We start from the raw sequence: 18,343 nt of genomic DNA, 5'->3' as shown, positions 1-18,343 counted from the left end.
TTAGAAAGTAATAAAAAAAGTATTTAAAGTAATCATTTTAATAAATAAAACATATCGATGTTTGATGAATAGTAATACGATTATATATTTGTGAATAAAATTTCCTGGCATAAAGCGAATGAACCACCCCAACGTAGCGCCATACTTGCAGAGTTCGGTGCTATTTTGCAGTAATGGAGTACGGTCACACTACTCCACAGGATTCAACCAAACCACAAACAAAACGCGCAATTCACTTTGATCGCAGATAAAGCTCGTGTTTTTTCAGCCCAGCGATGACGGAAGTGCCGCCCAAGAAGCGCAACGCCTGCGTCATCGTGCTGGGCGACATTGGACGCAGTCCGCGCATGCAGTACCATGCCCAGAGTCTACTGGAGGAGAACTACCACGTGGACATGATTGGCTATCTGGAGACGAGGCCTCTGGAGGAACTGACCCAGCATCCCCGCTGCCGAATCCATGAGCTTACAGCCGTCCCAGTGACGAACCTTACGCCCAAACTGCGCCTGCTCTTCAAGGCCTTTTGGCAGACGCTCAGTCTCCTGATGGCGCTCATCTCGATTGGACGTCCCAGCTTCCTACTCGTCCAGAATCCGCCCGGTATTCCCACGCTAATTGTGTGCTACCTGTACTGCGCGGTTACCCGAACCAAACTGGCCATCGATTGGCACAACTACACCTACACAGTGCTGGCTCTGGGAATGTCCAAGGGAGAGCAGAGTCCTCTCATACGACTGGTTAGGCGACTGGAGCGATACTTCGGCTCCAAGGCGCACACACACTTCTGTGTGACGCGAGCTATGCAGGAGGATCTGCAGCAAAACTGGGGCATTGGGCAAGTCCACACCCAACCGTTTAAATTTAGTTAATCACTAAGCCATGACTCATCTTTCAGGCCTGTTAAAGTTCTATATGATCGTGCGCCCGCGCAATTCCATCCCATCGACCTGACTCAAAAGCACGAGCTGTACCTGAAGCTGGGCAAGGACTATCCACAGTTCCAGGCCAAGGACGCCGAACAATCCGATGTTCTGGAGGCCACCGCCCTTACCCAGAAACTGGCCAGCGGTATTGTGCAGTATAGACCCCAGCGACAAGCTGTGCTGGTTTCAAGCACCAGTTGGACGCCGGATGAGGACTTCGGGATACTCCTTAAGGCTTTGCAAACTTACGAGGAAACTGCGCAAGCAGAGCCGTTGGTTTATCCTTCCCTGCTGTGCATCATCACTGGAAAGGGGCCACAAAAGGAGCACTATGTGGCGGAGATCGACAAGCTGCAATGGCAGAAGGTGTCGGTGATCACGCCCTGGCTAGAGATCGAGGATTATCCCACTGTTCTGGCCAGCGCCGACCTGGGAGTGTGCCTGCACTGGAGCACCAGTGGACTGGACCTGCCTATGAAGGTGGTCGATATGTTTGGCAGCGGGCTGCCTGTCTGTGCCTACGATTTCAAGTGGTAAGTGTCGTTGCCTAACGCTTTTATCTCTTGCCTTTATTATTATTATTTACTACTTGCCACAAATTCGCTTTTCAGCCTGGATGAGCTGGTGAAGCACGGCGAGAATGGATTTGTGTTTGGGGACCATGTTCAGCTGGCCGAGCAGCTGAGGATCTGGTTCGAGAATTTTCCAAAAAATCCCAGCATCCTGGAGACCAGAGCTGGTTTTCAGCGCAAAATTCAGGAATTCCAGGAGCTGCGGTGGCGGGAAAGCTGGCGCCTCATCGCGGCACCCGTACTAGAGGCATTTCTGTAGAGCATTTTAAAAAGAATGGACAATTACACGTTAAGAGAGACTTTCCTTGATTGCTAATCGCTTTTCCTAGGTTAGTTACCAAAAATTCTTTGTACACAAGAGCTTAAAACTTGATTATGCAGATTATACACGATGCATTGAACTGTTTACTTTATTTTTATAATCGTAGCCTATAGATAAAAACAAATGCTTACCGAAATGGATACAACTAGATTCAAGGTTATATTTACCAAAAAGAATTATTCGTTTATTTATTAAAAAATTTCACATCACACATGTTTTTGTAAATGGGTTGCAGTGAAGAAATCTGGAAAGTTATTAATTTTCCAGTGAATGGTAAAGAGAACGGCTGAGAAAACAAAACTCGGAAATATAAGCATATGGTTTTGTTTACCAAAATATACAAAAAAAAAGTACTCTTCGCCCGCAAAATTCTACGCATATGGAAAAACCATTTGTTCGCGCCAAAGAAGATTTCGGTTTTTGCGAGCGACGGTCACACTGCAAAGAGCGAACCGGCTGCGCAAATATTATAATCGTAATTTGTAGTTTAAATTAACAAATTGTATTCAATCTTGCAACAATGACCAGCGAGTGTCGGATATGCGGCGAGCGCATCTTTACGCCGCACCCAAAGAACATCTTCGAGAAGCGGAACCATCGCATTCGGATGGCCATCGAGCAAATTACGGGCTTGGAGGTGGCGTCCCTTTTATTTGTTTTCCAGAATTATTCAAGCCATGCCATTTCAGATCGTTTTGGAGAAGATGCTGCCCCAGCACATCTGCTCTTGTTGTCTTCTGGACCTGACCCAAGCCGTAGCCTTTAGGCAACGATGCCTGCAGACGCACGCAAATCTCCACCAGCGGAGCTCCTCGAACACGAGTGTTGACTCAAAAGGCTCCGCGGAGGTTTTGCAAGTGCGTAGTGATCCGCTGATGAAACAGGAAGTACAAGAGGATACGGTCGACACCGAGGACGATAAGGAGCTACTCGAGGATGATAGAGAATTCTTGGGCGATGATAAGGATTTCTTGGAAGATGACAAAGAGCTCATGGATGAAGATAAAGATTTCTTGGAAGACGTAAAGCCGATTGTAAGGTTTCCTCCGGTCAAAAAAATCAGGCTCGAGGCCCAACAACTCCCGAACAGTCAATCCCCACGAGTCAGGGTCAAGCGACTCCGTGTGGAGGAGATCGAAAAGCCAGATAGTCCACCACCAGCTCCGCGGGAGCGCGTGCGAAAGCCCAGAAAGCGGCGACCAAAACCCAAGGTCGATCGATCGATTAAGCGATATGTGTGCGACCAGTGTGGTTGGTCGTTCAATGACCACAGCAACATGAAGGATCACAAGTTGCGGCACTTCGAAGAGAAGTTTTCGTGCGACGAGTGCGGTCGTAAGTTCTACACCATGCCATTGCTCCGATTGCACATCCGAGTGCATCATAAGGGCGAGAAACCGTACGTCTGCAAGTTCTGCGGTATGGGATTCGCCAATAGTCCCAGCCGCTGTCGTCATGAACGGTGAGTGTTGGCCTAATGGTAACTAGTTTTCATGCAGCATAAAGTACCATATAAACCAATCGCTTTGACAGTCAAATGCATGCTAACGAGCTGGTCCACCCGTGCAAAATATGCGGCAAACGTTTCAACAGCGAGAAGGGTCGGTTAAAGCACGAGGAGGGGCACAAGAGTGACCAACCGGATGTCCACATGTAAGAAACATTCAAAAATACGTAGAAATAGATTTATTGATCCTCACTGTTTTTGTACTCTCTCAAAGCTGCCTCACCTGCAACAAGGAGTTCAAGGAGGCGCAGTTTCTGCATCGGCACTACGCCACCAAGTACCATCGCAAGCGAGTCAACTTGTTGGTGGATGACCCGAAGGAGGAATTCCAGTCAGATGCCGATCCGGAGGAGAGTCCGGGATATATGGAAGAGGGACAGGCAGAAATGGAGGACAGTCAGGCCGAGCTGGACGTACTTTTGGAGGACGTGAATGAGGAGCAATACGAGGACCACGAAGAACTTCTGGACCAGGACGCGCCCTTTGAGGAGTTCGAGTATGACGATGCCATCCCGGAGGAGGAGCTGTACACCTAACTTTAAGCACACAAGTCATACGACTCCGTTGGCGCCACACATTCGCCAATGCCAGGGATGCAGACTATCGGACTATTTTGGTGGTTCAAAGAACTCTTTTGAACTAGTAGCCGTAAGACGATTAGCACTACGTTTGAAGGAATTCAACTTCGGTCACGGATTACAAATTGTTATGACATTTATTTCAATTACAAATTACGTTTTTTTAATAAAAATAATATAGAGCCAGTATATATTGAACATTTAGAGGGCTTTGAGAAGTAACTGAATGTGTGTTTTAGTTTAAACCTTCCGTTTTGGGAGGGAAAATTAAACTTTCATTGCTTAATGTAAAACGTAAACAATAAAAACTAGTTCGGTTTCGTATACGCAGCGTCCCTGGTTTCCCCAGATAGTAAATAACAGTTAGGTTTTCCACACTTATCTGGCAACGCCATTGGCTGCAAAACAAAACTTTATCGGCTTTTGAACCTAAGCTAAATTATAGAATTTTCCGGTTTAAAGTCTAAAGAGAAGTTCTCGGACGTCGTCTGCACTTTTCGCGGGATTGTGTGTTCATATGTTCCATAATTCATAATGCTAATCCTTAACAGTTACACTAAAGGAAATGATCGCTTTGGAACTGCAGCGTGATAAACTATCAAATCCTTGAAATGGAAATGGCTTTGCAGTGCCAGCTGTGTGGCTTGTGCTTCTTTCATCTGAATCCCACGACCATCTTTAGCCTGCGGGTTCTGGCCAAGATCAAGGATCTTTCTGGTCTATGGGTATGTTGTTTGATTCTGTGGCCTGTCAATGGGATTACCCAGTTATTCTATTTACAGTTAGAACAGGATGATCAACAGCCGCGCCACATTTGTCCAACTTGTCTGAACGACTTGAATACATCCATTAAGCTGAAAAGGCGCATTCAACGAATTCACAATGGAGCAATGCCGAGGCGGATATCTGGAAGTGATCAGGGTCTAAAAAGCCCAGTATCCGATGTAGAACCAGAGGGGGATTTATGTGACTTCGGATTCGAGGAATGCTGTTCTGCTCCATATCTGGAGCATCAAGAAGGACAACTATCTTCGGAAAACTATCTAATTAACCCTGAATTCACCCATCGGAAAAATCAGATTTTCAGTGATCAAGAAGCAGGGGAACACGATGATCAAGATGAAGAAAAAAGACTACACAACCTAATTGATCAGGAATCTCCCAAGATTAAGCCTAAGAACCCTTTAATTGAGGCTTATTCGTTGCCAAAAGGAAATGTACCTAAAAAATTTGGTATACAAAGCACAAGCATGGGCATATTTATTCAAATTGGAAAGGAAATATGCCTACCTAAAACGGATGCGCGTATTGGGGTAGCAAGGCCTCCTATATCGGTTCCAGAAGACGAGGCAGCTGGGAATATAGTCCCTGCCAAAAGGAGAACCCGGAAAATGCAATCCCTGGAGTGCCCTGAGTGCAGAATGGTCTTCAAGACTGCATACAACCTCAAGATCCACTTGGTGCGGCACACGGGCCAGAAGGACTTTCAATGCGCATTCTGCGACAGGCGGTTCGTCTCGAAGTATCTGGGGCGGCTACACGAACGAGTGCGCCACATGGGCGAACAGCCGTTCAGCTGCCAATTCTGCTCGGATACGTTTTTTACCAGCTCAGCTAAGTCCCGACATGAGCGGTCAGTATTTGTATTTTACTTCAAAAACGCTAATATAAATATTTCCTCTTTACGACGGCAGAATGAGGCACATCAGAGATCAGAGCTACCAATGCGACGAGTGCGGCAAGAGGTTCAATACCAAGACCTGCTTAAATAAGCACAAGTTCCTGCACACGGGTCTCAAGCCTTTCAGGTAAGTAAACTGATATAGAAAACTGATATAGCGTTTAATCGATATAAGTCGTGTACTTTCCTCTCAGCTGCGACATTTGCAACATAGACTTTGCCCAAAAGTCAAAGCTAAGGAATCACTTCAATTCGCAAGCTCACCAGAAAAAGGCTACCGCAATCCTGGATTCCAAACAGTGCTTATCCGGAGATGAATTAGAGATCGCTCTTAATTCTGTTTTAGAGGATGCCCAATAGTTATGTCCATTTAAAAACTTACGTGTTCATATTGAAAAGTCGACTTGGATTAGGTTTAAATGTTCAAACGTATTCTCATTGTTTTGGCACTGGATTGCCTTTCGTTAACTTGAAATTCGTATTTTGTTCTCACTGCTCATTGCAAACTTATATATTATTTCAAACTGACTTTATTAGTTTTAGATTTTTGTCATTTGCTTTTCCTAGAATAATGCAGTTTCTTTAAGTATATGGTTTTGATAAGCATACATTACAAATAATTAAATAATTTAATATTTTGTGATTGGCAGACAAAGCCAGACAATTAATGACGCAAAATATTTTTAGTTTGAAATATTCTGAGAAGTATTTTAAGTTCATATGATATTGATTTCCAGCATAATACCATAAGTTTAACACTAAGCGTTCCAATGTTTAAAATGTTAAATATATTTGGTAATTCTATTTGCCACAGAAGGCAATGTTTCGATTATATTTTAGAACGAATTTCATAATAACCTCAGATAAAAGGCGCGATTTTCAAGTTCTGGCGCCATCGCTTGGCAGTCACAAAGAGACGCGGAAATATAACAAACGTTCGCTGTGAATGGTCTAAAATGAAGAAGCACGCATTACTAAAGCAAGGAATTTTGGCTCGAAAATAACTCTTAAAAATGACGCCACAATGCCGGTTGTGTGGAGATTTAATATACACCCAAAATCCAGTAAGCATATTTGATAAGCGCAGTAAAACAGTCAGGCAAATCGCATTGGTGACGGGCGTTTGGGTGAGTGCGTAAACTTCAATTAGCAAATTCAAAACAGTAATTTACATTGCTCTGCAGCTCACTGATCATTCGAAGCTGCCCAGGAATATGTGCTCCTGCTGCCTGCTGAGCCTGAAAAGCGCCATTGCCTTCAGACACGTCTGCATCAAGACCAACAATCGGCTGACGATCCAGAACCGAAGGCTGGAACCCAGAGATGACGCCTGCTGGGAGGATTCGCTGAGTGACACGCACGAGGTGCTGAAGATCAACGATGCGGAAGTCGAGCAGGAAGTGCTGTACGAGGAGTCCTATGCGGACAAGGAGGGACTGGGGGAGGAGCACGATATGTACAAGAAGGAGGAGGAGGAAAGTGAGGTTGATGAGCACGGGGAGTGTGTACAGAATGACCGCGGAAGTCCCGCCGATGAGGAGGAGGTACACGAGGATGATGAGGAAAAGAAAGAAAAGGACGGTGAGGAAGAGTCTCAGCAAGATGAGGAGTCACAGCAAGATGAAGAGGAGTCACAGCAAGATGAGGAGGATTCACAGCAAGATGAGGAGCATTCACAGCAGGATGAGGAGGAATCACAGGAAGATGACGACGAACTTTGGCAGAAAGAAGACGACGAAGACTACGATACAGATGACGATAGTGCGACATATACACCAGCCACACAGCGTCAATCGGACTTCGACAAAGATAAGAAGCCTCCTCGAAAATCCACTAGAAAGTCAATAAAATCCGAATCATCTCCCAAAAACGAAGACACCGACATTCTGAAACCTGCGAAAAGGAAACGAAAAACCTATGTAAGCCACAAGGTTCACGTCTGCGATCATTGCGGCAAGAAATTCACCGACAAGGGCAACTTCAACCTGCACGTGCTTAGGCACTCTGGCGTCAAGCCCTTCGAGTGTCCGGAATGCGGCCAAAAGGAGTTCAACAGGTACATCCTGAACATTCACATTCGGGTGAAGCACCGCGGAGAGAAGCCCTACGCCTGCCAATTCTGCGACGAGCGATTCGTGCACAGTACTATGCGATCTCGCCATGAAAAGTAAGTTTATAGCATACCCTTAAATGGCCCCCTAACACTCCCATTCCTTTAGCCGGGTGCACCGGAACAGGACGACACCAAAGAACTTCAAGTGCAACTATTGCGACAAGCGTTTCGAGTCGAACTACCAGAGGGCCAAGCACGAGGTCGTCCACACCGGCGAGCGAAACTTCCAGTAAGATCTTGTGTAGATAAATTGGTTGATTTTGAGATCAGTAATCTCTAGATTCCTTTCTCCATACGGGTCTTGAAAAGCCTCAATGGAATTCTAATTTGTACATTCATGTACTGCTTATTTACTATTTTATTGCTACTACTACCTGCTTGAAATGATTCTAGTTCAAATTTGTAACTCCTTATTTCCTATTCTCCCCTCAGCTGCGAGCTGTGCAAAGTGTCCTTCACACGGAAGTCCAACTTGAAGACCCACTACCGCTCCAGGCTGCACCAAAAGAAGGAGTTCGCAACGAAAGTGAAGTCCGAGAACGATTCCAAAAATAAATAAGGTACAAATAGTTTGTTGTCACGTGCTGCCATTCGTTTAGAGGCTCAACGTTCTACCTGTTAACAAATAAGAGCGCTTTTTAAGTGCAATTTCCGACACATTATATTAATATAGTAGTAGGAAAGGCAAATGCTAGATTTTCTAAGATATCAATAAGATAAAATATCCTAATATATAGGTGTACTTATCACTTTTGAAAGTGTATGTTGAATCGAGTAAAATATTTAGACTTTATTAATTCAAACAGTTCAAATCAGAAGAACTAATAACTTGTAGCTCACTGTAAATGTGCCATTCACACAAAACAGTGATAAACAACATTATTTGGTAAACACAAGTCCAACTTTGTTTACTTGAACAAAACTATAAAATTTTGTTGAAACTAAGAAAAAGATGACAACGCTGTGCCGCACCTGTGGCCAGGAGGCGGAGCATGCCAAGGCACTCTTCGACCAGGAGGGCAGCGACGTCCTGAGCAACATCCTCAAACTGACTGGCCTTTGGGTAGGTGAACATTCCCGGTAAGCGCGGAGTCATGCCCTCTTCGATTCCAGTTGAGGAACCAGACTGGTGTGCCCACGAGGATCTGCTTATCCTGCTTGTTGGATCTGAATGATGCCATCGCATTCCGCGAGCGCTGCATCAAAACCAACTCCTCTTGGTTTGAAAATCGAGGTAAACAAGAGGATTCGGACACTGAAACTGCTAGTAAAGCCAGGAATAATAGGGAAGGAAGTGAGGTGGATGTTGGGCCCATTAATATCGTGCCGACCAACTTGGCCCCTCCTGCACAGCCACAAAAGATCATTCTGCAGAGGAGGATCCCACCGGAACGAAGCAAGAAAGTGGATGGAACTTCTCTTAGGGCACTGGAATTTCCTAATTATCCCTTGCTTGTACCGGAAACACCTCATGTCGATGTCGTCGATCCTCTCCGGTGCGAGGATCCTATTCTGGTGAAGAACGAGCTCCTGCTTTCAGATGGGGAATCCGAGGATTCCATAAATCATGAAGAGCCAGAGTCTGAAGCACCACAAATCACAGAGGAACAGCTCAGATCACCACAAGTCATCGAGGAAGTACATAAAAAGCGAAGAAAGCTGAGGAGCAAAGACTCCTTAGAGGAGTGTCCTGGCAATGAAATGGCTAAGAAGACGAGTTCGTCAGGCCAGGTGGAGAATATTGACTCCATTACCACTGCCACTGCTGACGAATTTTCCACCACCAGAAGGAATAAGAGCAAAGAGGACAAATATGCCACTCGAAATAATTGGGGGGCTGCCAAAAGAGCCTATGCACTGGAGCACAGGCTTTATTTCTGCGACCAATGCGGCAAAACTTTCAGCGAGAAGGGCAACTTCAATGTCCACCTCAGACGGCACAAGGGCACAAAGGAGTTCCAGTGCAAGGAGTGCGACCGCAAGGAGTTCACCCAACACCTGCTCAATTTGCACGTGCGGATCAAGCATCGCGGCGAGTTGCCCTACGTATGCAAGTACTGCGGCAAGCGATTTGACAACTGCCTCAAGCGCCTGAACCACGAGCGGAACCACAAGGAGAGTCCCGTCCACCGACCACACGTGTGCTCCACATGCCAGAAGGCATTTAAGACATCGACGGCCCTCAAGGACCACAGCGTGGTGCACACGGGGGAACAGCCATTCCAGTGAGTTTTAGGCAAACAGAACACAGTTTGGATCTTTACTAATTACATTTTCTTTAGCTGCGAGCTCTGCAAGACGTTCTTTAATAGGAGGAACGCCCTGGCCACCCACTACAAGTCGAAGCACCATCGGATGAAAGTCGAGCAGCAGTCAAAGAATCCAGGTGGAGACGAAACTGTTCAACCGGAAGGGTAAATCTTTGGTTTCTTTTAAGCTTTGTTGAGCATTCATCCTTGCCTTCCGCTTCATCGGCTGTTGACATGAACATTTTTCCTCTTGAACCCTTTTTTAAAGAAAGCTAGTACAGCAGCAAAATTAACTCAAAAAATTGTAAATTATCTCCTTTAAGTATGAATTCCCGTTACTCAAAGACTGTTATAAAAAAGGTAATTGATGAAAATCATATAACTATGAAGTATATGTATTCTGTATAAGGGCGAGTTGCTCCAGCCATTTCCATCTGTACATCCGTATGAACGGCGAGTACTCGGGAGGCCTAAGATGTGCAAGATTGTTTCTGAAGATTATATAATCAATAAAATGTTCAAATTTCTTCCCGTACTTTGGGTATCTGATAGTCGATGTCTCAACTAGGACAGTTTTGTTTGTAGATAAGTTATTGCATAATAGTACATGATTGTGTTTAAAAAATATGCTATCATCGGTGATAAAGTTTTTCATTAAAATCAAATGGAAAATAATTTCCAATAAAGGAAAAAAAAAAAGAATTTAATTCCTGTAAAGGTTTACTATACACCACAAACGAGCAAAAGTTCCGAAGATTTTTACGATTCCATCGCCTTCGGGCAGCGTTCCTTGTGGTTCGTAGCAAAACAATAAATAAATTTGCTTAATGGCTATTTAGATAACAGGTTTTAATGCGGACAAGGAATTTTTCTATCAAGGCGGCGAGAAAAATGAGTTCCTGAAGTTCCTCCAGCAGAACAGCGAACGAAGAACAAGATCTAAACCTATACTTTCTGATGATATGAAGCCTGAGGAATCACGAAATAAAGAAATCCCTGAGATATCCAAAGATCAAGATGTCGCACAGGAATAAGGAGATCAAGAATCGCCACAGGAATCCAAAGACGAAGGAATGACGAAGAAGTGCCAGTGCAAACCGAAAACCTTAAAAGCATAAAGAAACAAATCAAAATCAGTCATAGGGAAAATATGGAAAAGCGTAATGAACCACCAGGAATACATCATCAGATTGCTTTCAGAGAAATCTTAACCTTGATCTTCGTATGAAAGTTGAGGAGCAGGAGTTGAGGACAAAGCTGTGCTGAATTTGTCTTCATCATAACTTAAACTTGTTTTAGATGGTAATTTTTTTTTAAATAACTAAGATTTTTGATTTGGGCAGATTTGGCAGATTTTGGGCAGAAGCTAGTTGCTATAAGTCAAGAAAGCAAACTAAAGATAAGTTTATGTATGTAAGTATATGTATATGTATATAATACATATTATACATATATAAACAATATCTTAATTATAAACAATAATAAACAATATACTATAATTGCAACCCCCTGAGAAGGGCCTTTGGCTACGCACATGGCCGCAGCCCTGATTTCAACCCCTACTTCAAGGTTTTGCAGCCCTGCAAACCCGGCTTGCTGCTTTGCAGAAAATTCGCAGTTTGCCGGCAAAGGATGAAGTGCGCAGTTCGCAGCCGCGGCAACAGATTCCTCTGCGAGTTCGTCGAATTAAATCACGGGGAAAACAAACTCATTTTCCGGGGTTTCCCAACAGCCCGCGAAACTTTCCAGCGGAAACTTTCCACTCAGCATTTTCCACATTGCCAAAACGACAGAAATCCAGTTATTTGCGGCTAACTTTCGAAGATGAGGTCGTCCAGGGCAGCCAGCGATTCAAAATGGGTGTGTCACTCAGCTCCTCTTGTGCATCATTAGTATTCTAATCTCGCATATGTATACCTTCTGCTTTCCTTTTTTTTCGTTCAAGAGGAGCCAGTCAAACGACAACAAAGACACAGTGAAAAGAGCGCGAAATGAGCGCTGCTCGCGGCCGGTCAACGAAAAGCTAGTGAAGCTACTCCTGACGGAGGTCGAAGACAGTGACGCCACTAGCACCACCACCTCCACATCCCTGGCCACCGCCACGAGAGACAGTGCGTTCTTTGATAGCCATTCTGAAGAGGAAAGCACTGGGCTCCAGGACTGTAATCTCCCGTCAACTAGCAAGTGCCGCACCTGCTTCCGGATCATATCCCGGGATGGAGGTGTTAAGGATCTCTATGACAGGGACAACATGGCGCTCCTACACCATATTAAGGTCGCCACTGGGGTGTGGGTATGTCTAACAAAGGGTTGGTTTGTTCTGCGAGAATTGCATTTAAACTCGTTTATACTTTACATACTTGTGTATTGTTCTAACCTCGCTTCATGAGCACAATTTGTTGATAAGGCTTATCGGGTACACAATATGTGAGTTCTTATTATAAGTCGATAATTCGGTAAAACATGCCAAAGAACGATTACTACTTAGGCGTATGTGCATAAATACAACATTCCTTGCAATTTAACAGAAAAAACAAACCCCTATTCAATATACTCGCAGATGTATTAATAAACAAACATTTCGTGTAGATCCAACAAGGAGTAAAGGAGCTTCCGCATCACATTTGTGCAACGTGCCAGGAAACTCTGAAGAAAACCGTGGAATTCCGTGCCAAGTGCCAGCAGATTGACAGAAAGCTTAGGCAGACGACGGAAAAGTACACTTTCCAAAATTGTGACGATGAAATGGAGTTCGAGCTGGAAAATGTCCTCTATGAAGAGTCCGCCCAGCAGGCAAGAGAAACCCTAGCCCTAGAAGATTTTAACCCCGAGTTGTGGTCGGATAGTGAGTGTGCCCTGGATGAAGAGGACTTTCCACTGGATGTAGAGTCAACTCAGTTTTCACTAAGTGAAGAGGACTTAGGTATAGGCAAAGATACAGAAAAAGACATTGCTTTGGAGCAAAACAAGTCATCATGCAATGAAATAATAAGCATCCGAAAATGTAAGACTGAGGAAGAGATTGGTAAAGTAGATCACGGAGCCAAGGTCTATAAGGTTGTGTTGGGTGAATACAATAGCCAAAAAGAAGCTGAAACAAAGTATTCGCTTCCACTACCAAAGAGACCTCGATTGAGAGTGAGTCCAGAGGAGAAAAAACGACGACAGCGCGAAAGGATGCAAGCCAAGCCACTCAATTACGTCTGCGACAAGTGCGGACACTCCTTCCGCCAGCGCAGTCAGCTGCAGATGCACTTGCTCCGGCACAATAGCGCCAAGAATTTTGAGTGTCCAGAGTGCCCGAAGAAATTCTACGATTTATATACGCGCAACATTCACATAAGGGCGCTCCACAAGGGCGAGCATCCCTTTTCCTGCAACCATTGCAATGAGTCGTTCTCAAACGCCAGCAGTCGTCACAGGCACGAGAAGTAGGTACCGAACTATTTGGTGCTTCTATTTTCTAATAATTTCCAATGACTACAGGGATGTTCACGGGGCAGCCAACCGCATTCGCACGCAAAAGAAATCGAAGGGGGAAGGCGCCACCCGTCATTATTGCACCAAGTGTCCCAAAAGTTATACCAGCAAGAACGGTTTAGTCCTACATATGAACTCCCACAACGGCAGCAGACCTTTCCAGTGCAAGAATTGCCACAGGGGATTTAAAGACCCATCTGCTATGAAGAGGCACCAAGCCTTACACGATAAGTTTCCGTTTCGCTGTGATATCTGCTTGAAGGGTTTCTTGCTGCGCTCCCAACTTATAAAGCACCAGGATGTACACACAGGAAAACGTCCTCATCGGTGGGTGCACAATAAGATCCCGATTATTGCCCGTTTACTAATTTGTGATTTAATTTACCAGGTGCGAGCTCTGCGATGTTCATTACCGTCATAGGTATAATCTAAACAAACACAAATCCAGCATTTTGCATCGGGATAATGTGCAAAGAGCTAAGGAAGAGGAAATTAGCGGACTGCAATAAACAGTTAGAGATTTTCAAAACTACTAATGATATCCACATGGTAGACTTCAAATCCCAAACACATCACTTCACTATGTTTAAGCCAAATGTACAAGGAGTGGGAGCCAGAACTCAGGTTGAATACACAAACATACATATATAATTAATAAATATCGGTATACTTACATGGCAAAATATGTACGTAATAATTTTAAGGTGATTGCATTTGAAGTAAGTGCCGACATAGAAAATTTTGACATGACACATATTTGGTAAATATACAATTTGTATAAATAGTATTCTTATGCATTTACTAACATAAAACTGAATGAAGAAAAGACTTGAAAATTTTAATAAACGTTCTTACGTTAGTCAAATAAAATAGTAATCAAGCAAAAAAAATTGCATTTGTTTTTCCTAGTTTAAAAATGCAGATTTCACAGATATTTGAATTACTTCAGTTTCCCGCGCAAATTCAAATCCCCAAGAGGGCTGGCTTTGAATGTTTTTCCAGCACTGGCTGTTGACTATTCAAAAGTGAAATAAGACCCAGTAATAGTAAACAGAACAATAAAAGGATTTTAAAATTACGATTATTATAATTAAAAAAAAAAACAAAATTAAAAGTATTAATTGGCCATTTATCGGAAATGTAGGAAACTTCATGTACAACTTTTAGTTGCATTGGAAATGATGAATAAATATTTTGTCACAAACTTTTAAAAACAATATATTTATATTATAAAAAGTTCAACAGAGACAACCACAGTGCCATTAACCATTCTGATTTCAGTGTTGCAAAACTCCAGCCGACTAGTGTGGGAAAGCACCATCCATTGTATACATACATATAAATAATACCTACGCACACATACACGCACTCACGAGTACAGTCGCAAGTTGCGACTCGCAACGCCATACAAAAAGTTGGAACTGAGTGGAATCGGAGCACTATATAGCCTGCCGATCCCTTCCAGAGCGCCGGAAGAGCAGCTCCCATCCGATCCCACGTCCCCGAGCCGATGTCGCGGCGGAAATAGAGCGATTCGCACTCCAAACAAGATGATAAACCCCATTGCATCCGAGTCGGAGGCCATCAATTCGGCCACCTATGTGGACAACTATATCGATTCTGTGGAGAACCTGCCGGACGACGTGCAGCGCCAGTTGTCCCGCATCCGCGACATAGACGTCCAGTACAGAGGTGAGTTCTGACCGATATTACGCCTGTTGGAGAAGCGGAAAACCTAACCTCCCCCTTGGGACAATCCCCTCGATTTGCAGGCCTCATTCGCGACGTGGACCACTACTACGACCTGTATCTGTCCCTGCAGAACTCTCCGGATGCCGGGCGACGGTCCAGAAGCATCTCCAGGATGCACCAGAGTCTCATTCAGGCGCAAGAACTGGGCGACGAAAAAATGCAGATTGTCAATCATATGCAGGAGATAATCGACGGAAAGCTGAGGCAGCTGGACACCGACCAGCAGAACCTGGACCTGAAGGAGGACCGCGATCGGTATGCGCTTCTAGACGATGGCGCGCCCTCGAAGCTGCAACGCCTGCAGAGCCCAATGAGGGAGCAGGGCAACCAAGCGGGCACCGGCAATGGTGGCCTGAATGGAAACGGCCTGCTTTCGGCCAAGGATCTCTACGCCTTGGGCGGCTATGGTGGTGGTGTTATGTCCGGTTCCAGTTCCATGGCCGGCAACGTTGGCAGCTCATCGGCCAACTCGGAGCGCTCAAGCCATATCAGTAATGGCGGTAACAGCGGCTCCAATGGCAATGTCAGCGGCGGGGGAGGCGGTGCTGGCGGAGATCTGCAGCGCACTGGCAGCAAACGGTCGAGGAGGCGAAACGAGAGCGTTGTCAACAACGGAAGTTCTTTGGAGATGGGCGGCAATGAGTCCAACTCGGCAAATGAAGCCAGTGGCAGTGGTGGCGGCAGTGGCGAGCGCAAATCCTCGTTGGGCGGTACCAGTGGAGCGGGACAAGGACGTAAGGCCAGTCTACAGTCGGCATCCGGCAGTTTGGCTAGCGGGTCAGCAGCCACGAGCAGTGGAGCAGCCGGAGGAGGTGGTGCCAGCGGAAGCGGAGCCGGCGTAGTCGGTGGCAACAATTCCGGTAAGAAGAAGAAACGCAAGGTACGCGGATCTGGGGCTTCAAATGCCAATGCCAGTACGCGCGAGGAGACGCCTCCACCGGAGACCATTGATCCGGACGAGCCGACCTACTGTGTCTGCAATCAGGTGAGTTTGCAGTGGTTTTCCTACCAAAAAGGGTCGCCACTAATCGCGTTTTCTGTTGCAGATTTCCTTCGGCGAGATGATCCTGTGCGACAACGACCTGTGCCCCATCGAGTGGTTCCATTTTTCGTGCGTCTCCCTGGTGCTAAAACCAAAGGGCAAGTGGTTCTGCCCCAACTGCCGCGGAGAACGGCCAAATGTAATGAAACCCAAGGCGCAGTTCCTTAAGGAACTGGAGCGCTACAATAAGGAAAAGGAGGAGAAGACCTAGTCTATTAGGCCAGCGATCCCAGCCCATTGCTCTGTGTCCAACACCAGGCTCTGTAAATTATTCGATCCTAAGATTTACCTTAATGTATATTTAATGACTTTCTTATACCCCATGCTTTTCCGACTTCCCCCTCTTTCATCCAGTTTAGATCCCCTGCTTCTATGGTTAAAGGTCGTCAGTTTTCATTTAAAGTTTCTGTACAAATAATACCTTTCTCGATGTAAACACACACACACACACACACAAACTCGTATAATTAGAGTACACCTAAACTTAATTTACGGTAATAAACGTTGATATTCAAAACCCACAATGATTTCTTGGCCCCAAGGAGCTCCGTATCCAGTAGTTTTACGAATCTGTTTAATTGTCGTTTAGCAGACTAAGGCATTCGATTTATACATTAGTATAATTGATCGTGTATAAATGTGTGTAAAATATATAAATTTATATAAAACTATTTGGTAGGCATCTGTGGAATTGTACGGAATTCTTATTGTAAAAATGCGCATGGACGGAGTTTCTGATGCGTTTCAAGTCAAAAAGTATTCTAATGGATTATTCGAGCTTTTGTGCGAAGAAACCTTCCCATCATGGCATAAGCAGCTCAATGTTTGGATTCTGGATCTCCAGGAATATCTGGTACTGCGAGAAGACCACCAGCCAGCAATAAATCTGAGGGAAAGTGTAAAACGTGTAAAAGTTTATATACATGAAAAGCCAGGATCCTTGACTCTCAACCACTTACATTATAGGCTACCCAAACAAAGTTTAAAAGGGCCGAGAAGGTTTGCTCCAGCTTGCGGTGAAGAAAACATAATCCATTAGCTTTAATTCATGGAAAAATTAGTCGGTACTTACATAAATATAGTAGCCTCCGATAAGCCAAAGGCTCCAGCAAAACTGGAAGAGAATTGCCAGACCAATGAGACCCAACCAAGGCAGTAGCCATCCTCGAGTGCTGGCAAATAGGTATAGTTTTAAGTGGATCCATCAACTTATGAAGCCAAAGCTCGTCTTACCTGATTTTAATGCCGTAGTAGACCAAATAGGAGGACAGGATGATCAGCAGGAAGTAGATGATGAAGAATCCACCTGCCACGGGCATCGATGACCTGATATCCGTCTCAAAGAGCGGGGAATAGAGTTGCGCAGACTCCCCGCCTGCTAGCATATAAGATATCAGCGTGATCATTACGGCGGATAGCGCAGCCGTATAGCCGGCCACGGCGTAACTGCCCGTCCGGACATTATCCGACCAAATGATAGGAGACCAGCAGGAACTCAGCACTACCATGTTGCTGTGGGAAGACACCGGGAAACACTGTAAACACTTTCCAATCGCAAACTTATTTGGCCTGCGTGACAGCGTCAACGCCCAAATATTTTGGTTAATGAAAACGCAGTCCAAATTTATGATTTTCTTCAGTTGTTCAATTGATAGTTACTTTTAAGGGTTATCCTGTGATATATCCTTTGAAAATGTCCAGATTGTTTTGGTTTCTAGGGCGTGGGCGTACCTTTTTTTAAATAATAATCGCTTAATTAAAAGAACAACAACGGCTTGAGTAATAGGGTTGTCACGCGTGCGTAAAAAAGAAAATTATCGATATTTACTTAGTTGAATATATCGAGAAAAGATATTTTTGTACACATGAAATAAAGTGTATAATTTTTAAAGTACTTGAATGTCTGCAAATTTAAAATTATGAAAATATTTTAATTGTTTGCTTTTCTCATTATTTTTTTTTTATTTATTTAAAACAAATAATATGATTATTATGAAAAATATTAAGAGCACTAGCAGCCATGGCCTTACACCATTATAACTTATTACTATTGTATAGTACGCATTTCTTTACCATAATTTAATGGTTTTGCAAATTTACAGAACTATTAGATTAATTTTGTTG

The 18,343-nt window shown here is 44.4% G+C and overlaps 8 protein-coding genes across 11 annotated transcripts; 7 read left to right on the top strand and 1 right to left on the bottom strand.

Moving 5' to 3' along the window:
• The first annotated feature begins 147 nt into the window (after window positions 1–147).
• LOC6551888 (chitobiosyldiphosphodolichol beta-mannosyltransferase) lies at window positions 148–1,903 on the top strand. The gene is made up of 3 exons (XM_001979674.3): window positions 148–835; window positions 896–1,456; window positions 1,535–1,903. Exons 1-3 carry the CDS (start codon window positions 276–278, stop codon window positions 1,752–1,754), a joined length of 1,341 nt encoding a protein of 446 aa, XP_001979710.1. The 5' UTR covers window positions 148–275; the 3' UTR covers window positions 1,755–1,903.
• Window positions 1,904–2,197: 294 nt separating this feature from the next.
• LOC6551889 (transcription factor Ouib) lies at window positions 2,198–4,091 on the top strand. The gene is made up of 4 exons (XM_001979675.3): window positions 2,198–2,454; window positions 2,507–3,279; window positions 3,351–3,470; window positions 3,539–4,091. Exons 1-4 carry the CDS (start codon window positions 2,338–2,340, stop codon window positions 3,858–3,860), a joined length of 1,332 nt encoding a protein of 443 aa, XP_001979711.1. The 5' UTR covers window positions 2,198–2,337; the 3' UTR covers window positions 3,861–4,091.
• Window positions 4,092–4,477: 386 nt separating this feature from the next.
• On the top strand, window positions 4,478–5,958 carry LOC6551890 (zinc finger protein 853; the record flags this gene model as incomplete). Its single annotated transcript, XM_001979676.3, has 4 exons — window positions 4,478–4,627; window positions 4,685–5,535; window positions 5,597–5,710; window positions 5,778–5,958. Coding segments are annotated over 4 exons (1,281 nt in total), but the record flags the coding sequence as incomplete, so codon positions are not given.
• Window positions 5,959–6,490: 532 nt separating this feature from the next.
• On the top strand, window positions 6,491–8,459 carry LOC6551891 (transcription factor Ouib). The gene is made up of 4 exons (XM_001979677.3): window positions 6,491–6,710; window positions 6,768–7,750; window positions 7,803–7,925; window positions 8,129–8,459. The coding sequence occupies exons 1-4, from the start codon at window positions 6,597–6,599 to the stop codon at window positions 8,253–8,255; spliced, it is 1,347 nt and encodes a 448-aa protein (XP_001979713.1). The 5' UTR covers window positions 6,491–6,596; the 3' UTR covers window positions 8,256–8,459.
• A 54-nt stretch (window positions 8,460–8,513) lies between these two features.
• On the top strand, window positions 8,514–10,580 carry LOC6551892 (transcription factor Ouib). Its single transcript, XM_001979678.3, has 3 exons — window positions 8,514–8,759; window positions 8,810–9,921; window positions 9,979–10,580. Exons 1-3 carry the CDS (start codon window positions 8,649–8,651, stop codon window positions 10,112–10,114), a joined length of 1,359 nt encoding a protein of 452 aa, XP_001979714.2. The 5' UTR covers window positions 8,514–8,648; the 3' UTR covers window positions 10,115–10,580.
• An 882-nt stretch (window positions 10,581–11,462) lies between these two features.
• Window positions 11,463–14,108, top strand: LOC6551893 (zinc finger protein 26). Of its 3 annotated transcripts, none has more exons than XM_026979405.1 (5): window positions 11,463–11,805; window positions 11,900–12,238; window positions 12,535–13,376; window positions 13,432–13,752; window positions 13,814–14,108. In XM_026979405.1, the coding sequence occupies exons 1-5, from the start codon at window positions 11,770–11,772 to the stop codon at window positions 13,932–13,934; spliced, it is 1,659 nt and encodes a 552-aa protein (XP_026835206.1). In that variant the 5' UTR covers window positions 11,463–11,769; the 3' UTR covers window positions 13,935–14,108. The 3 variants fall into 3 exon arrangements, with proteins under 3 accessions (XP_026835206.1, XP_026835202.1, XP_026835210.1); XM_026979401.1 differs by having other exon boundaries at window positions 11,465–11,805; window positions 11,891–12,238; XM_026979409.1 differs by lacking the exons at window positions 11,463–11,805; window positions 11,900–12,238 and adding an exon at window positions 12,399–12,435.
• A 618-nt stretch (window positions 14,109–14,726) lies between these two features.
• Window positions 14,727–16,761, top strand: LOC6552060 (inhibitor of growth protein 1). Its single transcript, XM_001979680.3, has 3 exons — window positions 14,727–15,117; window positions 15,198–16,162; window positions 16,224–16,761. The coding sequence occupies exons 1-3, from the start codon at window positions 14,976–14,978 to the stop codon at window positions 16,428–16,430; spliced, it is 1,314 nt and encodes a 437-aa protein (XP_001979716.1). The 5' UTR covers window positions 14,727–14,975; the 3' UTR covers window positions 16,431–16,761.
• Window positions 16,762–16,776: 15 nt separating this feature from the next.
• Window positions 16,777–18,035, bottom strand: LOC6552061. 2 transcript variants are annotated; one of them, XM_026979419.1, is made up of 5 exons: window positions 17,879–18,035; window positions 17,453–17,788; window positions 17,292–17,391; window positions 17,179–17,229; window positions 16,777–17,105 (listed from the first exon to the last, which is right to left on the bottom strand). In XM_026979419.1, the coding sequence occupies exons 2-5, from the start codon at window positions 17,725–17,727 to the stop codon at window positions 17,022–17,024; spliced, it is 510 nt and encodes a 169-aa protein (XP_026835220.1). In that variant the 5' UTR covers window positions 17,728–17,788; window positions 17,879–18,035; the 3' UTR covers window positions 16,777–17,021. The 2 variants fall into 2 exon arrangements, with proteins under 2 accessions (XP_026835220.1, XP_015010248.1); XM_015154762.2 differs by having other exon boundaries at window positions 17,453–17,731.
• Between the last annotated feature and the right edge of the window lie 308 nt (window positions 18,036–18,343).

The sequence above is a fragment of the Drosophila erecta genome, unplaced genomic scaffold (assembly GCF_003286155.1).
Source record: "Drosophila erecta strain 14021-0224.00,06,07 unplaced genomic scaffold, DereRS2 tig00000000-arrow-pilon, whole genome shotgun sequence".
NCBI classification, from domain to species: domain Eukaryota; kingdom Metazoa; phylum Arthropoda; class Insecta; order Diptera; family Drosophilidae; genus Drosophila; species Drosophila erecta.
The sequence above is the reverse complement of the archived record's forward strand: the minus strand, read 5'-3'. Positions and strand labels throughout refer to the sequence as shown.

Excerpts from the sequence above, each read along its gene's own strand:
- LOC6552061 (XM_026979419.1), bottom strand. The coding sequence starts at position 17,727 with ATGGTAGTGCTGAGTTCCTGCTGGTCTCCTATCATTTGGTCGGATAAT. Across the intron at positions 17,230-17,291 it reads TCGGAGGCTACTATATTTAT|CTGGAGCAAACCTTCTCGGC; the intron begins GTAAGTACCGAC and ends CTTCACCGCAAG. Across the intron at positions 17,106-17,178 it reads TTGTTTGGGTAGCCTATAAT|ATTTATTGCTGGCTGGTGGT; the intron begins GTAAGTGGTTGA and ends ACTTTCCCTCAG.
- LOC6552060 (XM_001979680.3), top strand. The coding sequence starts at position 14,976 with ATGATAAACCCCATTGCATCCGAGTCGGAGGCCATCAATTCGGCCACC. Across the intron at positions 15,118-15,197 it reads CATAGACGTCCAGTACAGAG|GCCTCATTCGCGACGTGGAC; the intron begins GTGAGTTCTGAC and ends CTCGATTTGCAG. Across the intron at positions 16,163-16,223 it reads CCTACTGTGTCTGCAATCAG|ATTTCCTTCGGCGAGATGAT; the intron begins GTGAGTTTGCAG and ends TTTCTGTTGCAG.
- LOC6551892 (XM_001979678.3), top strand. The coding sequence starts at position 8,649 with ATGACAACGCTGTGCCGCACCTGTGGCCAGGAGGCGGAGCATGCCAAG. Across the intron at positions 8,760-8,809 it reads TCAAACTGACTGGCCTTTGG|TTGAGGAACCAGACTGGTGT; the intron begins GTAGGTGAACAT and ends CTTCGATTCCAG. Across the intron at positions 9,922-9,978 it reads ACGGGGGAACAGCCATTCCA|CTGCGAGCTCTGCAAGACGT; the intron begins GTGAGTTTTAGG and ends CATTTTCTTTAG.
- LOC6551891 (XM_001979677.3), top strand. The coding sequence starts at position 6,597 with ATGACGCCACAATGCCGGTTGTGTGGAGATTTAATATACACCCAAAAT. Across the intron at positions 6,711-6,767 it reads CATTGGTGACGGGCGTTTGG|CTCACTGATCATTCGAAGCT; the intron begins GTGAGTGCGTAA and ends ATTGCTCTGCAG. Across the intron at positions 7,751-7,802 it reads ATGCGATCTCGCCATGAAAA|CCGGGTGCACCGGAACAGGA; the intron begins GTAAGTTTATAG and ends CCATTCCTTTAG.
- LOC6551889 (XM_001979675.3), top strand. The coding sequence starts at position 2,338 with ATGACCAGCGAGTGTCGGATATGCGGCGAGCGCATCTTTACGCCGCAC. Across the intron at positions 3,280-3,350 it reads AGCCGCTGTCGTCATGAACG|TCAAATGCATGCTAACGAGC; the intron begins GTGAGTGTTGGC and ends TCGCTTTGACAG. Across the intron at positions 3,471-3,538 it reads GACCAACCGGATGTCCACAT|CTGCCTCACCTGCAACAAGG; the intron begins GTAAGAAACATT and ends ACTCTCTCAAAG.
- LOC6551888 (XM_001979674.3), top strand. The coding sequence starts at position 276 with ATGACGGAAGTGCCGCCCAAGAAGCGCAACGCCTGCGTCATCGTGCTG. Across the intron at positions 836-895 it reads CAGCAAAACTGGGGCATTGG|GCCTGTTAAAGTTCTATATG; the intron begins GCAAGTCCACAC and ends CTCATCTTTCAG. Across the intron at positions 1,457-1,534 it reads TGTGCCTACGATTTCAAGTG|CCTGGATGAGCTGGTGAAGC; the intron begins GTAAGTGTCGTT and ends TTCGCTTTTCAG.
- LOC6551893 (XM_026979401.1), top strand. The coding sequence starts at position 11,770 with ATGAGGTCGTCCAGGGCAGCCAGCGATTCAAAATGG. Across the intron at positions 11,806-11,890 it reads CAGCCAGCGATTCAAAATGG|AGGAGCCAGTCAAACGACAA; the intron begins GTGTGTCACTCA and ends TTTTCGTTCAAG. Across the intron at positions 13,753-13,813 it reads ACAGGAAAACGTCCTCATCG|GTGCGAGCTCTGCGATGTTC; the intron begins GTGGGTGCACAA and ends TTAATTTACCAG.